This window comes from Vidua macroura, chromosome 2, assembly GCF_024509145.1.
Source record: "Vidua macroura isolate BioBank_ID:100142 chromosome 2, ASM2450914v1, whole genome shotgun sequence".
In the NCBI taxonomy this organism is placed as follows: Eukaryota; Metazoa; Chordata; class Aves; order Passeriformes; family Viduidae; genus Vidua; species Vidua macroura.
The window spans coordinates 80,922,528-80,943,477 of NC_071572.1; the positions used below are offsets into that span (position 1 = coordinate 80,922,528).

The 20,950-nt window shown below is 41.5% G+C and overlaps 1 protein-coding gene across 1 annotated transcript; it reads right to left on the bottom strand.

The window, feature by feature from the left end:
• Window positions 1–1,130: 1,130 nt before the first annotated feature.
• CTSC (cathepsin C) lies at window positions 1,131–17,537 on the bottom strand. The gene is made up of 7 exons (XM_053971685.1): window positions 17,362–17,537; window positions 16,233–16,378; window positions 8,214–8,380; window positions 7,647–7,802; window positions 5,508–5,623; window positions 2,925–3,056; window positions 1,131–2,172 (listed from the first exon to the last, which is right to left on the bottom strand). The coding sequence occupies exons 1-7, from the start codon at window positions 17,525–17,527 to the stop codon at window positions 1,670–1,672; spliced, it is 1,386 nt and encodes a 461-aa protein (XP_053827660.1). The 5' UTR covers window positions 17,528–17,537; the 3' UTR covers window positions 1,131–1,669.
• Window positions 17,538–20,950: the final 3,413 nt, after the last annotated feature.

Sequence of the window (20,950 nt, forward strand, 5' to 3'; positions counted from 1 at the left end):
TCAGTTTCCTGCAGGCTGAACAGACCAAGCGACCCCAGCCACTCCTCACATGGCTTCTCCTCAAGGCCCCTCACCACCTTTGTGGCCATCCTTTGAGCACTCTCTAATAGCCTAATGTCTTTTTTATATTTTGGCACTCAAAACTGCCCCAGCACTCAAGGTGAGGCCACCCCAGTGCAGAGCAGAGCAGGACAATCCCCTCCCTTGCCTGCCTGGCCATGCTGTGCCTGATGCACCCCAGAACTCCTCCTGGCAACAAGGGCATTGCAGAATTGTGTCCAACTTGCCATGGACCAGGCTTAATATTTTTTGAAAGGAGACTGAAAAAACCATGAAGCTATCCTTTCCCTGCCCCTCAACTTGAGCAAACTAAAATCCAGGATTTCTTGTGGAATTCTGCTACTGAAGTAAAAGTGAGTTTTCCCTTCTAAGTTAAATGGGATAGTTTGATTACAGACAACTGTTTCGTTTTTCTGCATTTTATGAATTTCCCTACACCTAGAAAAACCACCCAATAGACTGTATTTCACACAGAAAAATACCAAGTAACTTCGGTCACATTTTAATAGAAGGTTACCAACGAATTTACCTTCTGTGTATGAAGCTGGCACTCACCTTTATGTCATTTTTGCTTCCTCAGATGAACAGCAAAGACCAGTGCTGCTCTAACAAAGTACTGTATTGCAGCTGAGAAATGGTTAATTCCAAGTGTTGCAATCCCTCCTCCCAACCCTATGTTTCTACCTAGTAGATTTGAAAGAAATAGAGCAACAGAATAACAGAAAGGATTTAAACAGGATTACTGGGCAATTATCAAATTTACTCAATGAATTGTTCTACATCCACAGCAAAGGCTACTGCACTTCTGGACAACTTGCTTCATGCTGCTGTGATGATCTTAGCTTCAGACACAAGATTACTAGCTCTTCTACCCTCTCATCCTTCTTTCCCACCAGTTTAGATTCTGCTGAAGTAAAAAGTTCTTGACAGGAAGCTCAAAACTTATAGAGAGGTCACCAAAAGAACTAACTTCTTCCACAAATACAAACTCCTATAGGAGTGGGGTGTTTTTTATTGAACTCTGAAATGATCAACAGTGAAGCACAGCAATAAAATCCAGGACTAGAATATTTAGTAACAGCCTGAAACATAGAATTGATTTTTATTGTCATAAGAATTTCACATGCAGTTTTCGCAGGACACTTAAAGCTTTAGAATTTTATTTTCATCAGCATAATTGCTCATTTCCTCCCCAATACATATTCATGTTCCAAATTGCTGTGAGTTCCTGATTTCTGAGAAGTAAGGCACTACAGCGTCCCTTCAAAGCAGTTACAGATTATCATAGCAGACACTTCCCTCTGAGATCTGAAGGTCAAGATTGCCCAAGGAAAAAAATGCAACTGATAATTGAAGGTACATCCAATGATGAGTAACTAATCACCACTGTCGCCAAAACAGCCCTTCTGGGTGAGCTACTGTCAGACTTGAGAGGAAACCTCCAGTGCACAGAGAAGATTTAACAGCTTCTCACATATGGAAACTGCTCTATTGTGGAAAAATTCCTTAAAGCTGCCTTTTCAAGCCAGGGAATAGATTTTAACCAGAATCTTCAACCATCAATGCATTCTTATGGCTCAGGACAAGGCACTGGATGAAGACCTTTACATTATAACTTTGGAATAGGAGTTGCAGCCACTGCAATGCTTTCAATTGCACACTCATCAGTGCCACGGCGGATTCTGAAGTAGCCATCTTCTCCCCATGAGGTGCCCCAGCTGTTCTTCACAATCCAGAATTTCTCACCACTTTCTGGGTCTTTACCATAGCCCACCAGTAAGACAGCATGATTGGTCAATTCAAAAGGATTTAAATCATCCTGCAGCCCAGTGTGATGGTAGATCCCCTCTTTATAAAGCATGAAATCATTATAAACTTCAAAGGCAACAGCCATTGGGCCATGCTGAACAAGCTCAAGTTTCATCAGGGCTTCATTGCAGCCTCCATAGAAACCACCAACATAGTGGTACTCAGACGTGTAGTAGTGGTAACAGCTGCGCTTGAAAAGGCACGGAGAGTCTTGGGCTGTGTAAGGGAAGCAGTCCTCTTCCACCACACCAAAGTCTTGGACATACTTTCCACCAATGAGATATGGGAAGCCACCATCACAGCCTTAACAAAAAAAAAAAATAAAAAAAAAAACAAACAAAAAAAAGTGCTTCTTCCCTTCCCTTGGAAATTCTGTTATTTGAGGTGGGAGACTCTCCCACTTAAATCTTTCATAATTCTTTCAGATACAGTATTGAACACACGTCAGTGACCCAGATCATCCTGAAACTCCAGTTAGCTACAGTCAGCTTTCTGAAACACACAGCAAAACTCACATCTGTGGGACCTATATTGGGCACACTAATACTTGGACCCTTTCTCATCCAATTGCTCCTGACAATCCCTGTCAGAAAGAACAGCTAGTTACATGCAGTACAAGGATCCGTTCTAACAAGGATACAGTCCTCTAGAAAGCTTTAGTCATTGCTTTCTCTCATTTCCCCCTCCCTCTGAATATGCTACTGAATATGCTACTATTTAGTTCCATTCTTTCCAGGTAAGCATTGTAATCAGCTACCTTTTGAGCCATACTCGTTAGATATTTCCCATCTCATAGATAGATGTAAAATCCAGTAACATCCTGAGCATAAGGGTGACTTCTCCTTATTCAATCCCATTACTCCAGTGAGGTGGGCTGGACACTCTGTTTTTTGTTATTTTTTAATTTCAAATAAAATACTAAAGTATATCTTACCAAATACTTTACGAAAAGTAACTTGTGTGTGATAGGGAAGGGATGGAAGTTTTCAAACTAGTCTCCTTCTCCAACATTATCATTACTTGAAAGGTGTTTTTATATACACCATCATCCTTACCCTGAGAATACCGGCTGCAAGACACAACCTGCTGGGGACTGAAGACTGGTTTCTGAGTGTTGTTTGTGAGGATACGTATCCTCGCTTCCAGCATGGCCATGGAGGAAAACGCGTAACAGCTGCCACATGAGCCTGAGAAGGGGAGAAAAAGGAACCACAAGGAGCAGTCACTAACATAAAAAAGGCTAGTCACCTACCATAAGGTATATCTAGTCCTAAAGTCCACTGAAAGGAGTTAAAACATACCAGCCAGTGATTAGAACTTGAACACCAATAGAGCAAAAACTTTAAATCTTCATTTAGCTTTCATGCATGTAATTCAAACCCACTTCTAACAACTTCTCAGGGAACACTGAGCTTATTCAAGAATAAGAGGCAAAGTACTGCTCCAGTGTTTTTCAGCAGTAGCACTTAAGAGCTATCCAATTACCCTATTCCTCCAGAATGAACCTTCAGGGACCACATTAGCAGGGCTGAGAAGGCTCTATCTACCCTTTATGGAGCACATATGCTATGGGGCAATTAACTATTTGAAGTGAATGCTGACAATATTGTTCTTATTTCAGCCTACCAATGGATTTAGTCCTATAATTTCCAGTTGAAAAAATATTCCACCTCTACAGCTACCTCTAAAATAACTGACTTTTAAGAGAATAGTGGTATAAATAGCATGTTTAATATAATGGATTCATCCCCGCTCCCCTTGCTTCCTAAGGGCATGTAATTGTACACTGGCTTTTCAGAGGCACCTTAATTTCCCTTCTGCTTTCTGGCAGACAGTTAAGTCTCCTTACTTTCGCATCAAAATTTAGTAACACTTCTAGCTTTAGGCCTCTGCACTCTCTAGGACCTTCCTTTCACTCATTAAAAGCCTTTGGAAATGGAATGACAAGCCTCACAGGAAGAACGATTACTTGGATGAGGTCTTATTTTATCCACTGATTGTCATCAAGGTACCTGATTTCCTTTTGTTTCCTGATGGTGGGAAAGTCAAATATTGCAGAGCTATGAAAAGGTGAGAGCCTTGAGGAACAAAACAAAATACTTTCTCTTGAACTGTGTAGGTGTATAAAAGCAGTGCTATTACAACAGCAAGACTTTGTGAAATTGCACCTTCACTCAGTTAGATGCACCTCTGAAGAGAAGGGACAAAATCAGCCTGAACAACAACACTCTTTTCCCAGCAGGGCAAAGTGAAGCAGTGAAAGATGCCTCCCACTCACTGTACAGTTGCAGTATCTGAGATGGGCCGCATTGTAGAACACTTTGTTCCATTATGTGTGCAAAAACATGAAAAATACAATTCACTCAAACATTTCAGTCTGAAGTCTGCTGGATTGGCTGCTAAATTTCTTTTCTGTTACCTCAGTGGTATTTATTAAGTCCACAGAATGACCTCTTTTGTAAGTTTTGTTTGTTTTTTTTTTAAAGCCTCAAAGCTAAAATTCTAATTTGATGGAGCAGAATGCATATTCCACAGACATTTAACATACTCAGCATGGACCCTCAGATTACATAAAAAGTGTAGGAAGCTATTTCATTGGAAACAACAGACTAGTTCTCATTTAGAGAAACTTTGAAGCAGCAGAGAAAGGGTAAGTCTGGAACTGAGTGTTCAATTGTTTGGAAGATAAAAGAGACATTCATAGTTCACACCTTGGGACATTCATAGTTCACACCAGGAGAAAGTACAGGACTCACAATTACAGAGGACCATATAATTTCCTGTTGCCATCTTCCAGCGCTTCCACATAACTAGAAATTCCACAAGCCTTCCTATGCTGCTTCTGCTACCAGGAGTACAGCTGGCAGAATTTGTCAGAATAACTAAGTCATAAATGAGGGATTGGTGATTTAAGCCATCCCTTTCCCACCATGCTAATGTTATGCTCCTTTCGCCCAAAAGCTGCCACCAGATAGATGCAAGTTTATGGTGGCAGGGGACACATTAACAGAGCTCACTCCTAGCCCCCATTGTATAAACATATAATTTAGGCATCACACACCACAGTGCTACAAACATTCCCTACAGAATCAACACATACCAGCATGGTATCCTTCTAAGTTCTTACCAGTATTTTATTTTTAAAATTGGCTGCAATTTTCATAGTGACTAATATCTCCTCTTGTAACTAGCCAGTTAAGTAACACCTGAATTTATCAGGGTGATAAGATTTGGAGGCAGTATAAACAATTTTCATGGGTTTATTCATTAAAGCTGCATGATAATTTTCCATCAAAAGAAATCAGGGAAAAAATTAAATGTACATCAGTCAGTGTGCAGAAAATCACGGCTAAGATTGTTTGGACAAAACCTGACAACTGTGTTTTTGCAGGGTACGGTGGTAATAGGCTTTCACTTCAGCAAGTCAGCGCTGTCTGGACAAGCCAGTACCACCACCTATTTCGGTACAGCATTGTTAGCTAGGACTCCAACCCAGTTTCCACAGATTATTCACAGTAAAGGTGCAACCTGTCAGCTGCAAGACACTAGGCAAAACCTTCTGGTTAGCAGCAAATTACAAACTACATCAAAGGAGCTTTAGAACTTTGAATTCAGAGGTTTTATTTATTCATTTTTACCTTGATTCCGAACAGGGCTGACATAATTGACACCATTCACATTTCTCCAGTCCCAGGATTCTGGCAAGCTTGAAACTTTCTTGAGTAACTCGGGTGTTAGAGGTGCAGGCTTTGGTCTAAAGAGAAGAAAATGCTTTTGAAAAACTTATCACACTCCAGGCAAGGAAACAATTACATAACACTCAGTTTTCATCTTTGGCTTCTACTAGTTGGACTTGCTTCACACTATGCAATTTAAAATAGTCTCCATCTAAACTGAGTGGGTGTCAATATGAAGAGATAAGCTTGAGCAGGATTCAAGACCTACTCAAATTGCTTCCTGAGGGAACTATATTATTAACTATCCACTGTTGAGGAATACATTCAGCGCAGGTAGTTCAGTTTGCAAACTGTAGTGTGAACTTCAAAGAGCTCTGGGTGGCAAAATCCTTTTGTATAACAAAGGGAGCAGGGACCTGTGACCCAGCTAGGTGACAGGACACTCAGAAAGAACCCCAGACTTTCCCACACTTAAGACTAGGTGTATAAAAGCCCAGGGGCTCCTTTGCTTGTGGTCCCTCCTCAGAGGGACCCAGTTCAAACTGCTGTTTTCTTATTTAGTTATTGCACCAAGATCAAATTATTTTAAAGAACTGGATGTCTGAGACTCTGCCATGGGAACCCGGGGGTCAAGCAGATAAGGAACGCTGGTGTGACTGCAAGTGTGGGGTGTGGCTGCAAAGGGGCCTCGGTCCCAGCTCAGGTGGTGCCAGTGTGACTGCTAGAGCGGCTCCTGGGTGGTCCAACAGGGGAGTTTCTTTAACATCCATGAGCTGCTGAGGTCAAGTACTTTTACACAGACCTTATGTGCTGAGGTAACTCTCAGAAACTATAGCAACACAGTTCTACAACACTTATTTTACTGCAATCACATAGTATGTAGAATATCTGACTGCAGAAACCATCTTGCCTTGGCAGCCTGCACTGACAGCAATTACAGTTTCATTTCAGGCACAGGCATGGCTTACACTGACAATTCACTAACTGCAGTCTCGCTTGCCATGGAGACTTCTCTGGAGCAAGTTTTTACTGTGACTTTTGAAGAAGTATTGAATGTTACCTGTCCTCATCTACCACCTCCAGGCAAGTGATGCTCCTATCAGCAAAATAAGAGCTTCCTGTATTCAACTTTCACATAACCTGATGCTTGTCCTCAGTGCCATTCACAAACACCAGACTCTGGAGTCTCTTTGAAAGCAGGAGAGGGCCAAACAAATACTGTCATGGTAGTGCATGGGTGGAAGAGAGCTTCCAAATGGGTTACTGTATTTAAAATCATCTACAAGGTGACTTCTGTCTATACATCTGCATGATATTCCCATCAGCATTTTTATTCTATAGTAGGACCTTCTTCAACAAACATACGATTGCCGCAGTTTGGAAAAGCAAGTAGCATTCCTAGTCACAGAAATAGCAAGAGCTGAAAAAGCAAAACTATGAAGATGCTAGGACAGCTATAAAGAAGGGAATCTTCAAACCCTAGTTCTCAAATTTTGTAGAGCATGATGTACCCATCCTCATTATCACTCTCAGCTAAGTGATCTGCAAGACCCTGAAGGCATTCTCAGAGCTACTTACATCCTTCTTCACTGAGACACTCCACTTCTGCTGGAGGACTTTTGTTACAGGCGTGGCAAATTATCAAAGGAACCAGGGAATTTCCTCAGAAATCTTTGATACTCATGTTTAGGAGCAAAGAGCACTTCACAGCTTTTCAACTGCAATTATGAACTAGCAGAACCAAGATAAAGCACAAGCAGAAACTCTGACTGTGGCAAGTAGCTGATGAGCAGACAGGACAGCGAGATGATAACTGAGACTTACACTGAGATGATAACTTCTTCCCTGTACATATGAGTTCAGCAGTGAGTTACGGGGCAAGACTCAAGGGTAGGTGACTCTATTTGTCCCAGCTGCTTGAGACAACAGATGCTCAGAATAATCATTCAACTGAAAAATATGTTTGCACCCCATGAACATGAAGTGGAAGTCCTTGAAACTTGATTAAACGTCTGAACTAAGCACAGCTAAGAGACAGGACAAGTACAAGCAGACTCTTGGCAGCAGTGCGGTTTGTTGCAAAACAAAGTGTATTATTACCTTGAAGCTCTGGAATAGAGACCCCCAGCTCTTTTAGTTAGTTCTTCCAGGGCAAAATTCTCATACTCCTCGTATCTTGTCGCTCTCCATGACTTCTGGTGAGCATTGATAGCATTTACGAAGTCAAAGTTGTGCACATAACGTCTGTGAGAGAGTCTGAAAACAAAAGGAACAAAGTAAAGGAGTAAGAAAAGGACTGGGATTGAAACGAAAGGTGTTCTCTAAACTCAATATGTAACTCTGGAAATGTTTTCTGGTCGGTACTGATAAAGAAATGGAATTACTGGATCAAGGCAAGGTTTCTAAAACTTGAGACAGACTAGATAACAACCATCTTCCTTAGACATGCCAGTTTTATAATAGGGCTTCAACACAGACTGAAGGAGAAACTGTGATGCAACAGGCAAACCCTCCTCTGTTCTTGTGCATTCAGGTTTATTTCCAACATTATCGCTGGCATTAACTTTGTCCTCAGTACTGGAACTGGTTCTTATGATTTTAGCTAAAATCTCAAGCACTGTTATGAAACATTTTATTCCAGTAAAAGGTCATTTATCTGTTGCTTACCTTCCCCTAGGCTTCTGGAGAGGTAGCTCGTTGATGTGAACATCGGATACAGATGAAGAAATCTTGTGTCCTACGAAACAAGCCCAGTTGTGGCCAAGTACATCATGCACCCATCCTGGTAGGGTCTCATTGCAATAGCTGGTTACATTCTGGCCTTCCTTTTTGTACTGCAATGTGAAGAAGTTGTGCTTGTGTTGAGCAGATGCATTTGTTAGCACAGCCGTAGCTCCCCACCCACTCACTGCTGCTTCTTCCTGCCTGTATTTCACAGGAAGTGGCCAAACACACTCCAGATGTTAAGAAGATGAAAGAAACTGCTATTTACCAAATAGCTGCAAAAGACAATTGGGTTGTGACTTGCACTTTTAGAAACAAAGTGTGCATTCCTATCAATATCAACTAACCTGGGCTAATTATTTGGGCTCAACAGCTACTTTCTCAGTAAGATGTAAAACACCTCTTAGTACTCAACCTTCTCTTCAAGGCCCTGAGATTTCTTATGCCAAACATACGACAGTCAAGTTAACTCTGGATTGCCACAGAAGTTTGAGAAACTAAGACTCAAAGACAGGGAGGATGGCAAGTTTGTCATCCAGTAACCTCACAGGAAGACATGCACTATTTCTGTTTTAAAATTTATGTACTATTTATGCACTGTTATTGTTTCACAAGTCAAAACCAAAGTTGAAACTCCCAGCCACTTTTTTAGGTTTGAGCTGTCATGGCAAAGCATCAAGAAACAATTTCACAGGAACTAGCAAAATGAGACAGTAAGAAATTATGATCTCTTGAGAACAGCTCATTTAAAGATTGTAGCAGAGACTGCCACTAAAGCCTCAAGGCCTGAGTCCTAATTCAGCCACATGAGTCTTTTACCACTGAAGAGCAATAATTTAATATATTCAGCAAAATGTGTGTTCATACAACAGGTACCACTAACACTTTGCCCGGCTACATAAATTTTCTGGATTAGTAATTCTCTGACAACAGAATGTCTCACCATGGGGGTGTGTGTGGCTCTTTATTCATTACTCATCTCTTACGGTTAGTATTTTGTGTTACACTACAAAGGCACCTGAAAACCCCATGCAACAAAGGCTTTAATTTTACTCTTCTATTCACAAAAAAAAAAAAAAAAAAAATCACACAGAATTCAAGTTTCTTAGTCCAAGAAAACTTCATTAAATCTCATCTTATTTGAGCTGCACATGTACAATCCTAGCAGGATTCTGTAACTATGTTTCAACAAAATGTTTGCTCAGCTTCTTTACTGAAGAAGGTGGTGGCTTACAGTGATGGAAATGCCCCAAGATGAAAAAGATTAATTAAAGAGACAGGGAGGTTTGTGTCTATGTTGAGGTTTTTTGAAAAAATCTGGAGGAGAATTTACAGTGAAATAATTAGGTTTATTGATCAGCAGAATAAAATTAAAGGTTAATCCTCTGCCTGTTTTGGAACAATGGGAATTTGCTTTGTCCCCAGTCTGGAGGATGCAGAGACAACATACCTACACCCAGCAAGTGTGTTTGCTGGCTGGAGCAGGGTAGGGGCACTAGAAGGCTGAGCTTGTTCTATTCTTCCTATCTTACTGTGCAAGATTGTGCAATGTGGGAAATAACTACACTTGGCCAAATACCAAGGGCAAGGTCCAGAGATGACTTTTGAGACACACACTTTTCACAACAGCAGAACTAGAAATCCACACTTCCAAAAGCAACAGGTAGTGACTTCACATCTAAGTTACTGTGAGATCACTTTTCTGGCTCTACATGACCATAGAAATTAACACCTGGTCTTTCCTATCTAAATGCTGCCACAGATTAAAACAGTACAGCTATTCTCAATAAGCATAGGCCTTAAATTTGAAAACCTGAAGATTATCAGAGGAACAGGCCTGCTTCCTGCAACAATCCTGCATTGCAAAGTGTTAATCTGAATCAAAACAAATAACACAGATTTGGGGCTTATCTTCATGGAAAAAAAGGCAATGAGTTATCTGCTAACTAACAAATTAAAACAACAACAGAAAAAGTGTTTTTCTCCTAAAAATCTCTCTCTCTTTCCAGAGACAAAATTCATTGCTTCTTTAAAGACATAGAGAGATAATCACAATAGCATTCACACCATTTGTGCAACTTATCTTTCAGAAAAGCGAATGTAGCGAATTTCTTACACTCTTCTTTCAGTTCACATGTATCAACAAAATCAGAAAGGAGGTGAAGGGACAACCAGTAGCAATGCTTCAATATAAACAAGACATAAAAGCCAACTTCAGACAGTCTGTGTAGAAAGCTAAAATTAGGCAATTCTAGTCCTCTGTAGCTATCTTTTTGTAGAGTGCCAGACTAAGCTACTACTGAAATGACTTTGAAAAGTGGACATGGATACTTTGAGACCATAACACATGACTGACATTTGGATAAAGGAAATTTCAACTCCAAAAAACAACGTATCTAGGAAATGAAAATATACCTACATAAGGTCTCAACTGCTTCCCCCCCGACTTTTAATCGAGAACCACTGATGTAGACAAGTGGCAGACAAGCCTTCAAAAAAATCTCATTAGTGCCATAACAATGATATCCACTGCTTACCAGAAGGTACACCATAAAATCATTGCTAAAACAACTTTCCTAAGAAATGCAGCATTTCTTATTTCTACTAGTGAAGGACTGACAGACGAGATCTAGGAAATTCGACTGTACCAGTTTTAAAGGACTGACTACACCTGCCCAACTAACAGCAAGTCATATGGCAGAGATATGGCACCACTGCACAAGCAACAACTGACTCAGGCGGATGTGAATTACAATATCAGACTCAGCAGAAGCTGCCAGCACAGTACCTGAACACCCACAGAGCCCACCCCAGAACAGCATCTTTCATGGAGCCATACAACTGCGATCACCAGCAATTGCTGGACAACTGCTTACACGCATTTCTCTGCAGACTTTAAAGATGGTTTTCATTTTTGAGTTAAGACCACTCAGCTGATGATAATTTCATCAGTTGATGAAATCTACAGCATTAACTCCACCCAGAGACCTGACCAATCTAGGAAAACTCCTTTAGAAAGGAACCCAAACTATATTCATAGTTCCAATTCTGAGCTTTGAAAACAGTAAAATTTAATTCTATTTCAAATACATATTTTTCTCAATCCTGACAACTCATGTGGTTTTGCCTAATGCCAAAATTTAGCCAAGCCATGCCAACACTAACCTTCACATAGCTAAACTTCAAAGCTTGCTGTTAGGTATGTGAACCCAGGTAAGTTTTTCATTGAAGTATACTTTTAATAATACCTTTCCTGTGTTGGTCATCATGACAATCTAACTGCATGTTCAATTCTAGTCCCAGTAAAAATGATAATTGTTTAAAGCTTTTTTAAAATCTTTAATCTCAGTAAGAGGAAAGCAAGAAAGGATGGAGACCTTATTAGTCACAGCATTTTAATGAGAATTCAGCAGTGCCACATAGAGAGGCAGCCATCCCATCCTCTTTGAAATCTATTGTTCTCAATTTAAGCAATGCCTAGGTAATAAGACAACTTGAGTTCCAGGAGGCAGGACTACCCTACATATTAAACCTGGTGGAGAGACTTATCTCTCAAGTTTACAAGAGTGCCTATGCATTTTACTATGGGAAGCACACATTGAAAGAGAACAGAGCTGCAGACTTGCAGCTGCCCTACTACACAAAAATACAGTAGATGATGTTACCAGAAAAAACTACTGCATCTTGCTACCCAATATAAAATGCAAGCAAATATCAACTCCAGGTGAATTTTCTTTACTTTAGGTAACATACTGCAATTCTGAGTTTTGTGCATTCAGATTTACACTTTGGGAAAGCAGAAGTTGCTCACTGCCAGTTAAGCAAGCCCAAATTAGACAGGTTAAAAGCTGACTTTCAACTGATTTGCTGGATGATTAAATAGCATTAGCAACTCTAGCACTTTTACTTTAGCAACATGAAATAAAATGCATCCAGGTTTGGGGTTTTTTTCCATATCCTGAAAACTTAAACATTAACTGCTGTCACTTTTCTAGCTTGTTTCTGTTTGTTTCAGAACACCAGTCCTTGATTTTAACCAAATTTGGGAGCATTGGTGAAGGGAGAAAAAGATATGACAAGATGTCACCAAGTCCGTTTGGAAAAGATTAGTAACTTGAGTGGTGAAATATTCTAAAATCTATCTTTTTTTTTTTTTTCTTGCTGAAGTAGTTGTAATGTTTCAATATGGAAAAAAAAAGCCAGACTTCTGGTATTTGCTAAAGAGCATCTCAGGAGTCTGAAGTAGAACCACTTTGCTTAAGGGACAAACAGTGAGAAACTTATGAGACTGTCTTGTCTCAAAGTGGTAGCCTTAACAATAAATAAATACCTCAAGGATATCAAGTAATTGAAACAAGTTGGCCTCAACTTTCCCTTCAGCCTCACTCTAGCTTTTTATGTTATGCTGTTCCTATTTCTTTTGCCATCCCTTGGGGGTAAAAAAAAAATATCGTTAAAGCTTTATATATTGCATAACCCTAAAGAATCCTTGTATCATCCAGCAGAAGCACATGATCAAGCTTCTGCCAGGGTAAGTACACTAACGTCACATCCAAGTTCAGTACAGAGATGTTTCAGAAGCACACATTAAACAACTTATTTTGTGCTAGAAGCAGAACGCAAGAATGCAGTAGGATGCTGCATTTAATTTGGCAAACTAATTATATGTACAACAATAATTAGAAAAAAAACACTGTTAGAGCATCTTTATTTCAGATACTAAAGTAAACAGAGGAAAAAATAGGATTGATAAGCTCACTCAATCCATTCCTCTGATGTTAAAAGTCATTTCCCCACAGGCCTCAAGTGAAAGAACAGCTACCTTGTAAAGGCAATGAGACCCCACAAAAGTTTCAGTGGGTGTCTGTTTAGTAAGCCACAGGAACAAAAAGCCATTAAAAACTCCTTGAAACATGCACAGCCAAACAGGCTGTGTCCATATCTACACAGTACAGTATCTCTGATAAAGTCACCACTTAGACAAGCCCACAGCATTCCTGTCAGTAATTAACAGCTTAATTCTTTAACACTAGGAGAAAATACACTGGAGGTTCAATTAGCAGAAGTGGCACTTCTATGCCTGAAACTCACAAAGTACTGTATTGGCTTAAACACTGCTGCCCATTGTACCTGGCAAATCCTCCCTCTGATCAATCTCAGACTTGTATTTCTATTTCATATGTAATGCAGTATTTACTGAATTAAAAGTAAACAGATATGCACAGTTAAATATGTCACAAGCACTTTGTAAGGAACCACTCCCACCCTCCAAGTGCCCACTAACAGTTGTGAAATTGGGAGTTTTGCAGATAGACACACTGCATGTTGTTGCCTAATAACAGCAAGTAGCTGTCTGTGGCAAAAAATGCATTTAGTAAGTGCTGTGGTATTTCCTCATGATTCTTAGCAATAGACTTGCATCTTGGTAATCTGTTGTTCTTTTTACAGCAGCAAAATTATTAGAGAGGATAACTGACCTGGGCTCTAATCCTCCCTATGGTGTTTAAGCAAAGAAGTCTTTAACTTAAATATGTCTTGCTGATGAATTCCTCATTACTGAGAAATGACCCAAACAAGCTTGCTATTTCTTAATACTGAAGGCAACTTCAAAACTAAGAATTAATCCATCAGCTTACAAAGGGCTGAGACACATTTAATAAGCACAAAATACAAGCTATTGTGTACACGACTGCTCAGGTGTATATTTGACTTACTTTGTTTTGAGCAGCAAGATGAATCACATGACCACCAACAAACTATTCTGTAACAGTTTTGGTATGCTGTTTTAAGAGTACTTTTGCAAATCAGTGCAACACATTAAATCAATGCAATACATGACATCAGTGCTTATGAGTCACTTGACTTAGTGCTCATCTTCTGGGGATGTATTTCACAAGGTATGGAGAGCAGCAGCCTTCAATGACTCTCAGCTGTCTTCCAGTTAGCAACTAACAGATCCATTTATATCCTAGAGCAGGCCACACTGTTTCTATGATTAAATTTCTCACATTCAGGAATTTGTTTGGTAATCAGTGACTCTTTTACTGCCTAGCATATTGGCTTGTAAAGCAACGCTATATTTCCGTGCAAAATATCAGGCCAAAGTCTGCTAGTTCAACTATATTCTCCTCAAATGAATCCAACAATGACTGCTAAATCTTCCCTGCCAGAGATGACACTTCAAAACCAAGTTCATGGACAATACTACAGCATACAGTGCTCCGCTGTCCTCACAGAGGCAGCAATTCCTGCCACTTTTGAGACAGGTCCTCCCATTGCAGGTGAACTCATACAGGTGTCCTGACGTGTACTGAGAAGTTTCAGAGTAATTCTGCTCAGTTAGATTAGCCTTCAGTGTCTGTGCAGTCTTTGCTGTATCACCTGCTAAATGTATGCGGAATGCGCATCACAGCAATATAATTTCACTATCTTATATAGATGAGAATGTCAATCAGGCGTTTCTCTCATACTTTGCTTCTGCTTAAGTACAAGACCTTGTCTTGTTTAAAAGATTGCATTCTTATTTTAAAAAATTCCAGTTATAAGAGTGCACTCGGTCTTGACAATTCATTTTACTTACAGTGGCTCATTTCAGATTTGTGAAGAAAACAGTGTTGTTAATGCAGGGATGTTTTGGTTTAGCTGAGCAGTGCTAACACAGCACCAAGGCCTCATCTACCCTTCAGACAGCTCTGACAGAAAATTCACTCCCCCAACACACTGATGGCTGAGTGGTGCTTTGCTATTTACTGGGACTAACCTACAAACAATGAGCATGTAAATAACTTCCCCAGTAGTTGTGCTAAAAAGTCTATACAGTCCTTTCCCTTACATGAGCTCAAATCAGCACAGATGGAAGCTGCAAGGCATTTGCAGTTAAACTGGACCCTTCTATGTAATTTTTGTTCAGTAAAGATTCCAGTTCTCTTGAAAGAGTGGCTCACTTGCTTTTGTTGACACCTGAAAACACTGACTTTAAAATAGTGGCTGTAAAATAAACCACCTACTATGGCTCCTAGAAAGACAATTTAGAGCGAAACTTATTTCTTCATCCTCCTTAGTACTAGCCAAAGTTAAGAGATTTTATGCTTGGACAAGGCCTGGATGATTACTATTGACTCACAAGATCATGCTTCCTGAAACAATCAAAACCACATTCATTGTTCCTGCCCAGGGCTGCACTCACCAGCTGAGAAGCCCTGCTGCACAAAGCATCTGTCTTCCAGGTAGTAAAGCCATCCTGCACACATTACTTCAAACCACCCTTCAGATTCATCATGCACTCATCAGGACAGCAGCAGAGCACTCCTAACAAGAGTGTTTTCTCCTGTCTAATCCCTGCCTACCATCACTGTTTTCAGCTTGACCTGAAGGCATTAACAGGGACTGAAGAGAACAGTATTACCCCAAAGGAATAATTACAGGCAGGAGAAAGGTTCCTTAGATATTAGAGTAGTATTCTGAAATAAAATTTATAGATCCCAGAAATCCTCCATCAAGGAGAACAGATGGCTCTAAAGAGTCCATGCATTTGACAACATCCGTAAGGAAAGATAAAAGCAATCTGGTATTTGCTATTTGACTTGGGTCCACAGAGCCAAAAAAGAATAAAAAAAAAGGAAAAAAAATTCCAGGCTACCAGGAAAGTTAGTTTCATGAAGTTTCAATTGCTTTAAGCATGCTCAGAAGGTAAAGTAGCACCATCTGTATTTTTTTCAGATAACAGCCAGTGTGGAAAACCTCTTCCTTCTCTCTGCTCCCTACCCAACCACTGATCGCTGTTTCCTTATGTTCAAAAATGAAAAGAAGAAATCCTTTATCTGATAATCCAGGCAAACATTAGAGCCAAAGATAATCAAGTGTCCCAACTGACCCACTGTGGCACCCACAGACTGAAGAGAAGCCTAACTACAGGCCATTCTGGCAACAGCCAGTGGTGTAGAACACACCAGGTTAACTCACCTTAAAAAATGCGAACCACTTGTAGTCATTTATCACAATTTCAAAGCCTTGATTGTAAATCAAAGTGAAGAAACCATAGTTGCCCAGACTATCCTGAGCCACATCTAGCTTCTGAAGATTGACAACCACCTTGTTCTCCACAGGTCCTAAAAGAAAGAAACATTACGGCATGATTACTGTATGGAAGAGAAAAATAATACAACAAATGTATAAAGGATGTTGCAACATTGCTTTTATTCCCCAGGATGCTAAAATACACTCGTTGAGTACAGTCTTCCGCAAAAGGGCATCGAGACACTTCAGGACCTCTACTTACCTGTTAGTGGATCTACATGCTCATTTTTTCCACTGCTAGACAATATCTGTACATTTTATTACCAGCAGCACCAAACAGCTGACTGGGAAACACCAGCTTATTTAAACACTACTTGCTGTAGAGCTACAGAGGTGTTGGATGCTGTGTCATTTAGGCACTGCGTCTGCAATGACAACTCTTTCCCTACAACATCTGGGATAAGGCACCACTCATCCAACACTCCTTCACACCAGTGCTCCAACCCTACCACGCACCTCACTTCCACTGCTGGCACTGCCACTTGTCTCCTCTGATCAAAAAGCAGATGACACAGAAAAATGCAAAGCATCTACTATTTTTAAAATGACACTGACATACAATCATTAAATAGTAACTACCCACTACTATTATTCCCTCGAGGGAAGTGGCATTTCTATCTCTCTGGATGCTGTCAGGCTTCCCTGACTGCCAGCTCTGACAGCATCCCAGGAGGTGCCCAGGTGTCACCAGCACTGCCACCCTCTCCTGCTGGGAGCACCCTGCCTGGGCAGGCAGAGCCTCGCACGAAGGCACCTGTGAGAGAAGGGCAGTGAGCCGGCATGAGCCATGGGGCCCATGGAGAGGCCTAGTCGAGTCCTCATCGGAACAAACCAGAGAAAACCGCACACTACGGCGGAACTGCAACAGCGCAGGAAGCCGCCTCGCCGCCGCCCATGCCGGCTCCGGGGCTCCGAGCACGGAGCGGCCGCTCCCCCCGCCCCGCTCCCGGGAACACCTCTCGCCCGCCCGCAGCTCCGCGGGGCGGGAGCTGGCCGGGGCCCGCCGCGCTCTCACCCGCCTGCGAGCAGTTGCCGTGGCGGCCGCCGGCCCGCCAGACGCGGAGCTCCCAGGCGCCCAGCAGGTCGGCGAAGGAGCAATTGGCCGGCGTGTCGCCCAGCACGGCCGCGGGCAGCGCCGCCAGCAGCGCCAGCGCCAAGCCCCGCAGCGCCCACCCCGCCATAGCACCGCGCCCGCCGCCGCCGCGCCGCTCAAATGCGCCCGGCCGCCGCCGCCTCCCCGCCCCCGGGCCCGGGCCCGCCCCGGCCGGGCCTCCTCCCCACAGGGTGTCCTTGCCGAAGGTCGTCCTCTTCTGTAGAGCGCGTACACCTCACCAAAGGGCATCCCCGCTCCCAAAACCCACCTAACACCCCATGGGGCATCCTCCTGCTCAGCCCCTCTGCCCAACCCGAAGCCCCGGCAAGTCCCCAACAGGGCTTGTTCCCAGTGTCACTGCAAACCTACGTCTTGCTGCCCTGGAGGACGGGGCCTCTTGTTCGCCAGGGGTTTAGCAGCACAAAGTGACTCAGAGTTTCCACAGCAGCCACGCATCACAGCCAGGAAACCATGCGGCACGAACCCTGCCCGGGGTGTAACCCCAAAACCCTGCACCACCTGTGAGACCCTTGCACATATGAGCAGTTGACAAAAAGCACAGAAAAGCCATCCTGAAAGTGGAAGCTTTGGTGACCTGCAAAATCTTGCGTGTCCAAAAAGCGGAGTGTTTGCAGGGGACAGATGCTGTTGGGGACAGAGATGTCTCCACCGAACTGTGAGACCCTGGGTGCATGGCTGGGTGTGCAGGGAAGTGGCTCTTTTTCCATCTGTCTCTCCAAAAGCAAAATGTGCCTAATTTCACATTCCCAAAGATATATGTGCAATCTAGAAGGCTAAAGGGCTTGCTAATGAGTAGATATACCCTCATTTTAAAAAGAGTTATATGAAAAATAATCCCTTTCTGGGGAACAATAGGTGCATATAGTATGAAAATTTTGGCTATGAAAATGATGCACTAGCTTGGCTATGGATATAAATTTAAAATAAATGTTGTAAAACTGGTATAAATCTGCACGTAGATGCTTATCACAGATTTCAAAAGTGTAGCTTTAAATAACTCAGGAGCTAAACTAGGTTAAAACTGTAAGTATCCCAATCTATTTTTGTATTGATTTAAATCAGGAGATTAGGAATTGCATCAGTAAATTTAAACTGTTTTAAGTAATACATTATTTTAGGACCATCACTTTCTTTTTATGCCATCTTCTCAGCCTTTTGGGGAAGGATTAACTTGACATTTTGCTGCTGATTCTTAGAGTAACCAGCTGACAGATGCTCTTACTTAGACCAACAAAGAGATAAAATCTCTTGTTTAATACAGTGTTTTCAGGATTCTAAAGCACTGACTTAATTGGAAAAGCAGAATTTCCTCGTGTTCCAAACAAATGCTGTTTCTGTTCACTAAGATTCTGTTGTCCAGTAGTGCTATGGTATTAAAAAAATAGTTCTAGTTAGTTTTTTGCAAGGGTAGCTGGACATGACATACAAGCTGGACATTTTTCTAGTCATGGCATACAAGTGCATGCACCTTACTGTTCCTGATCAAGCCTCTCTAAAGAGATGTGGCTATATCATCCTGTCTCTTTTCCTTACCAATGACTTTTTTTCTTCTGGCTCCACATTTTCAGAGATCAATCCAAAAGTTCCCAATGACCTTTTGAAGCCTCTGTTACTGTTCTTCTGGTTTCATGTGCAGGAGCAGAAAAGGTCTGTGGCATCTCTGTCTCATCCCCATGCCTCTGGTTGTATGATCCTGCCTCTGCATTCTGCAGTGCTTTGAGTCTCAATTTTCAGTTTCAAATTGTAGCCACTGCAGGCTGTCATTGCACAAAACCATATGGGTTTCTCTGTAATTGCCTTAGAGTAACAATAGATTATAGAAAACAGAGGTGTATTTTATATAATGAGGTTGTGCCATGGTCATTGTGACCAGGCAGAGATGGTTCAGTCTGACCTATTGAGTTCACTCCAGTTCTACTCTTCATCTGTAACTTATTTCACCTGTGTAAGGTAAAGGCACTCCCTGTGCCTTCTCTCCTATAGTAATTCTAGGCTAATTACTTCCACGGGAAAAAAAAGTCTTCCTGGGTCAAAAGCGCTGACATATCTGGATTTGTCAGGGAAACACAGCCTTAAATTAGTATCGCCCTGTGTGTAAGACACATCAGATGGGACATCTGTGTTTGGTGGCAGGCTTGTCCTTTGTCATGCTGTTACTGCTTTCTTGAAGCCAAAATTTTATCACTTATAAGACCTCCCTAAAAATATGTTTTATCAGTATATTACAAAACTTCCAAGGAGAATTAGACAAGGAGTGACCAGGTCAGTATGATGATTTATTGTCCCCAAGGGGAGTGGTTGGTCTACTAACCTCCTGATAGCTATGGTATGCACTAGTCTTATTTGTAAGGTAATTGAAGTCACTATCACAGGGTGGGGGGAACCCCTCAAAAATAAACAGTGAAAATCTTCCCTCCAAAAGGTGAATAGCTTTCTGCTGGGTTAGAGAGTTGAATCAGCACAACAAAAGATCCAGGGCTCCTTGCTCACAGCAATCAGCAATAATTGCATGGGGAAAAGGCAGATTTTCCTTCGGTGTCAACATGTGAGAGGATGGGCTCACCACATGTCGACTGCTTGTAAACAGAATTTTGACAAATAATGACAAATAAACCTTTTACTTCAAGACTCAGTCCTGGCCACTTTGACTTATCACTGTCTGTACAAGCAGAAGTGGTATGTGACTGTATAGTGAAGTGCTGTGGGAAATGAACTGGCTGAAGAGAATCCTGGGAGCAAAAGTCCCAGGGGTGGTTGTTATTCAGTCAAGTCAGTTCCCCAGTCTGGGAGCTAACCATGACCTGGTGGCAATCAGCTATCCACTTTACAGGGGAAAACACAAAGATTACATGCCTGGAGTGGTTCACAGAGCTGATTTTAGGGTGAACGAAATTAAAGAAAAAGAATCCTTGTGTGTAAGACCTACCCATGTATTTCAGTGGTATCTGTCTAACCAAAAAATGATATCTCCTTAAAAACACTGCTGCACTTTCATTGGTGTGTCATCATCCCTATCTCTGATGAAGTGGTTAGCATAGTATAATGGGAGTAATTTTAAAAAATTCAGAGCCTAAACATAACTGAGGACTGCTTTTTCCTTTTCTTGTTTTGGAAAGGTGTGAGAATATGAGCATTTGCATGGTCCTGTGCAGGCTCTGAAATTAACTCCTTACTGAGACAGTAGGTGCTGTTCTGCAGGTGGCTTTGCAAGAGCAATGTCCTACTTATGTGCCTTTAGAAAGTGAAGAGCTGTACTCAAAGACTTATTTTTCAGAGCATTAATTAATATATGATCATTATCTCACTATAAAATTTGATCATTTTATTTTACTGCAGAGTACTTACACCAGTTTAGCACTATATACTTCTATACATCCTGTTTACCTTGCAGTGAAATTGTTCCTGGCTGTTTCTGGAAGGTGGGTAGATAATATGTATTCATTTGTTGCAACTATAAACTTACCGTGTTTAAAGGGAAGACACTTGCTCT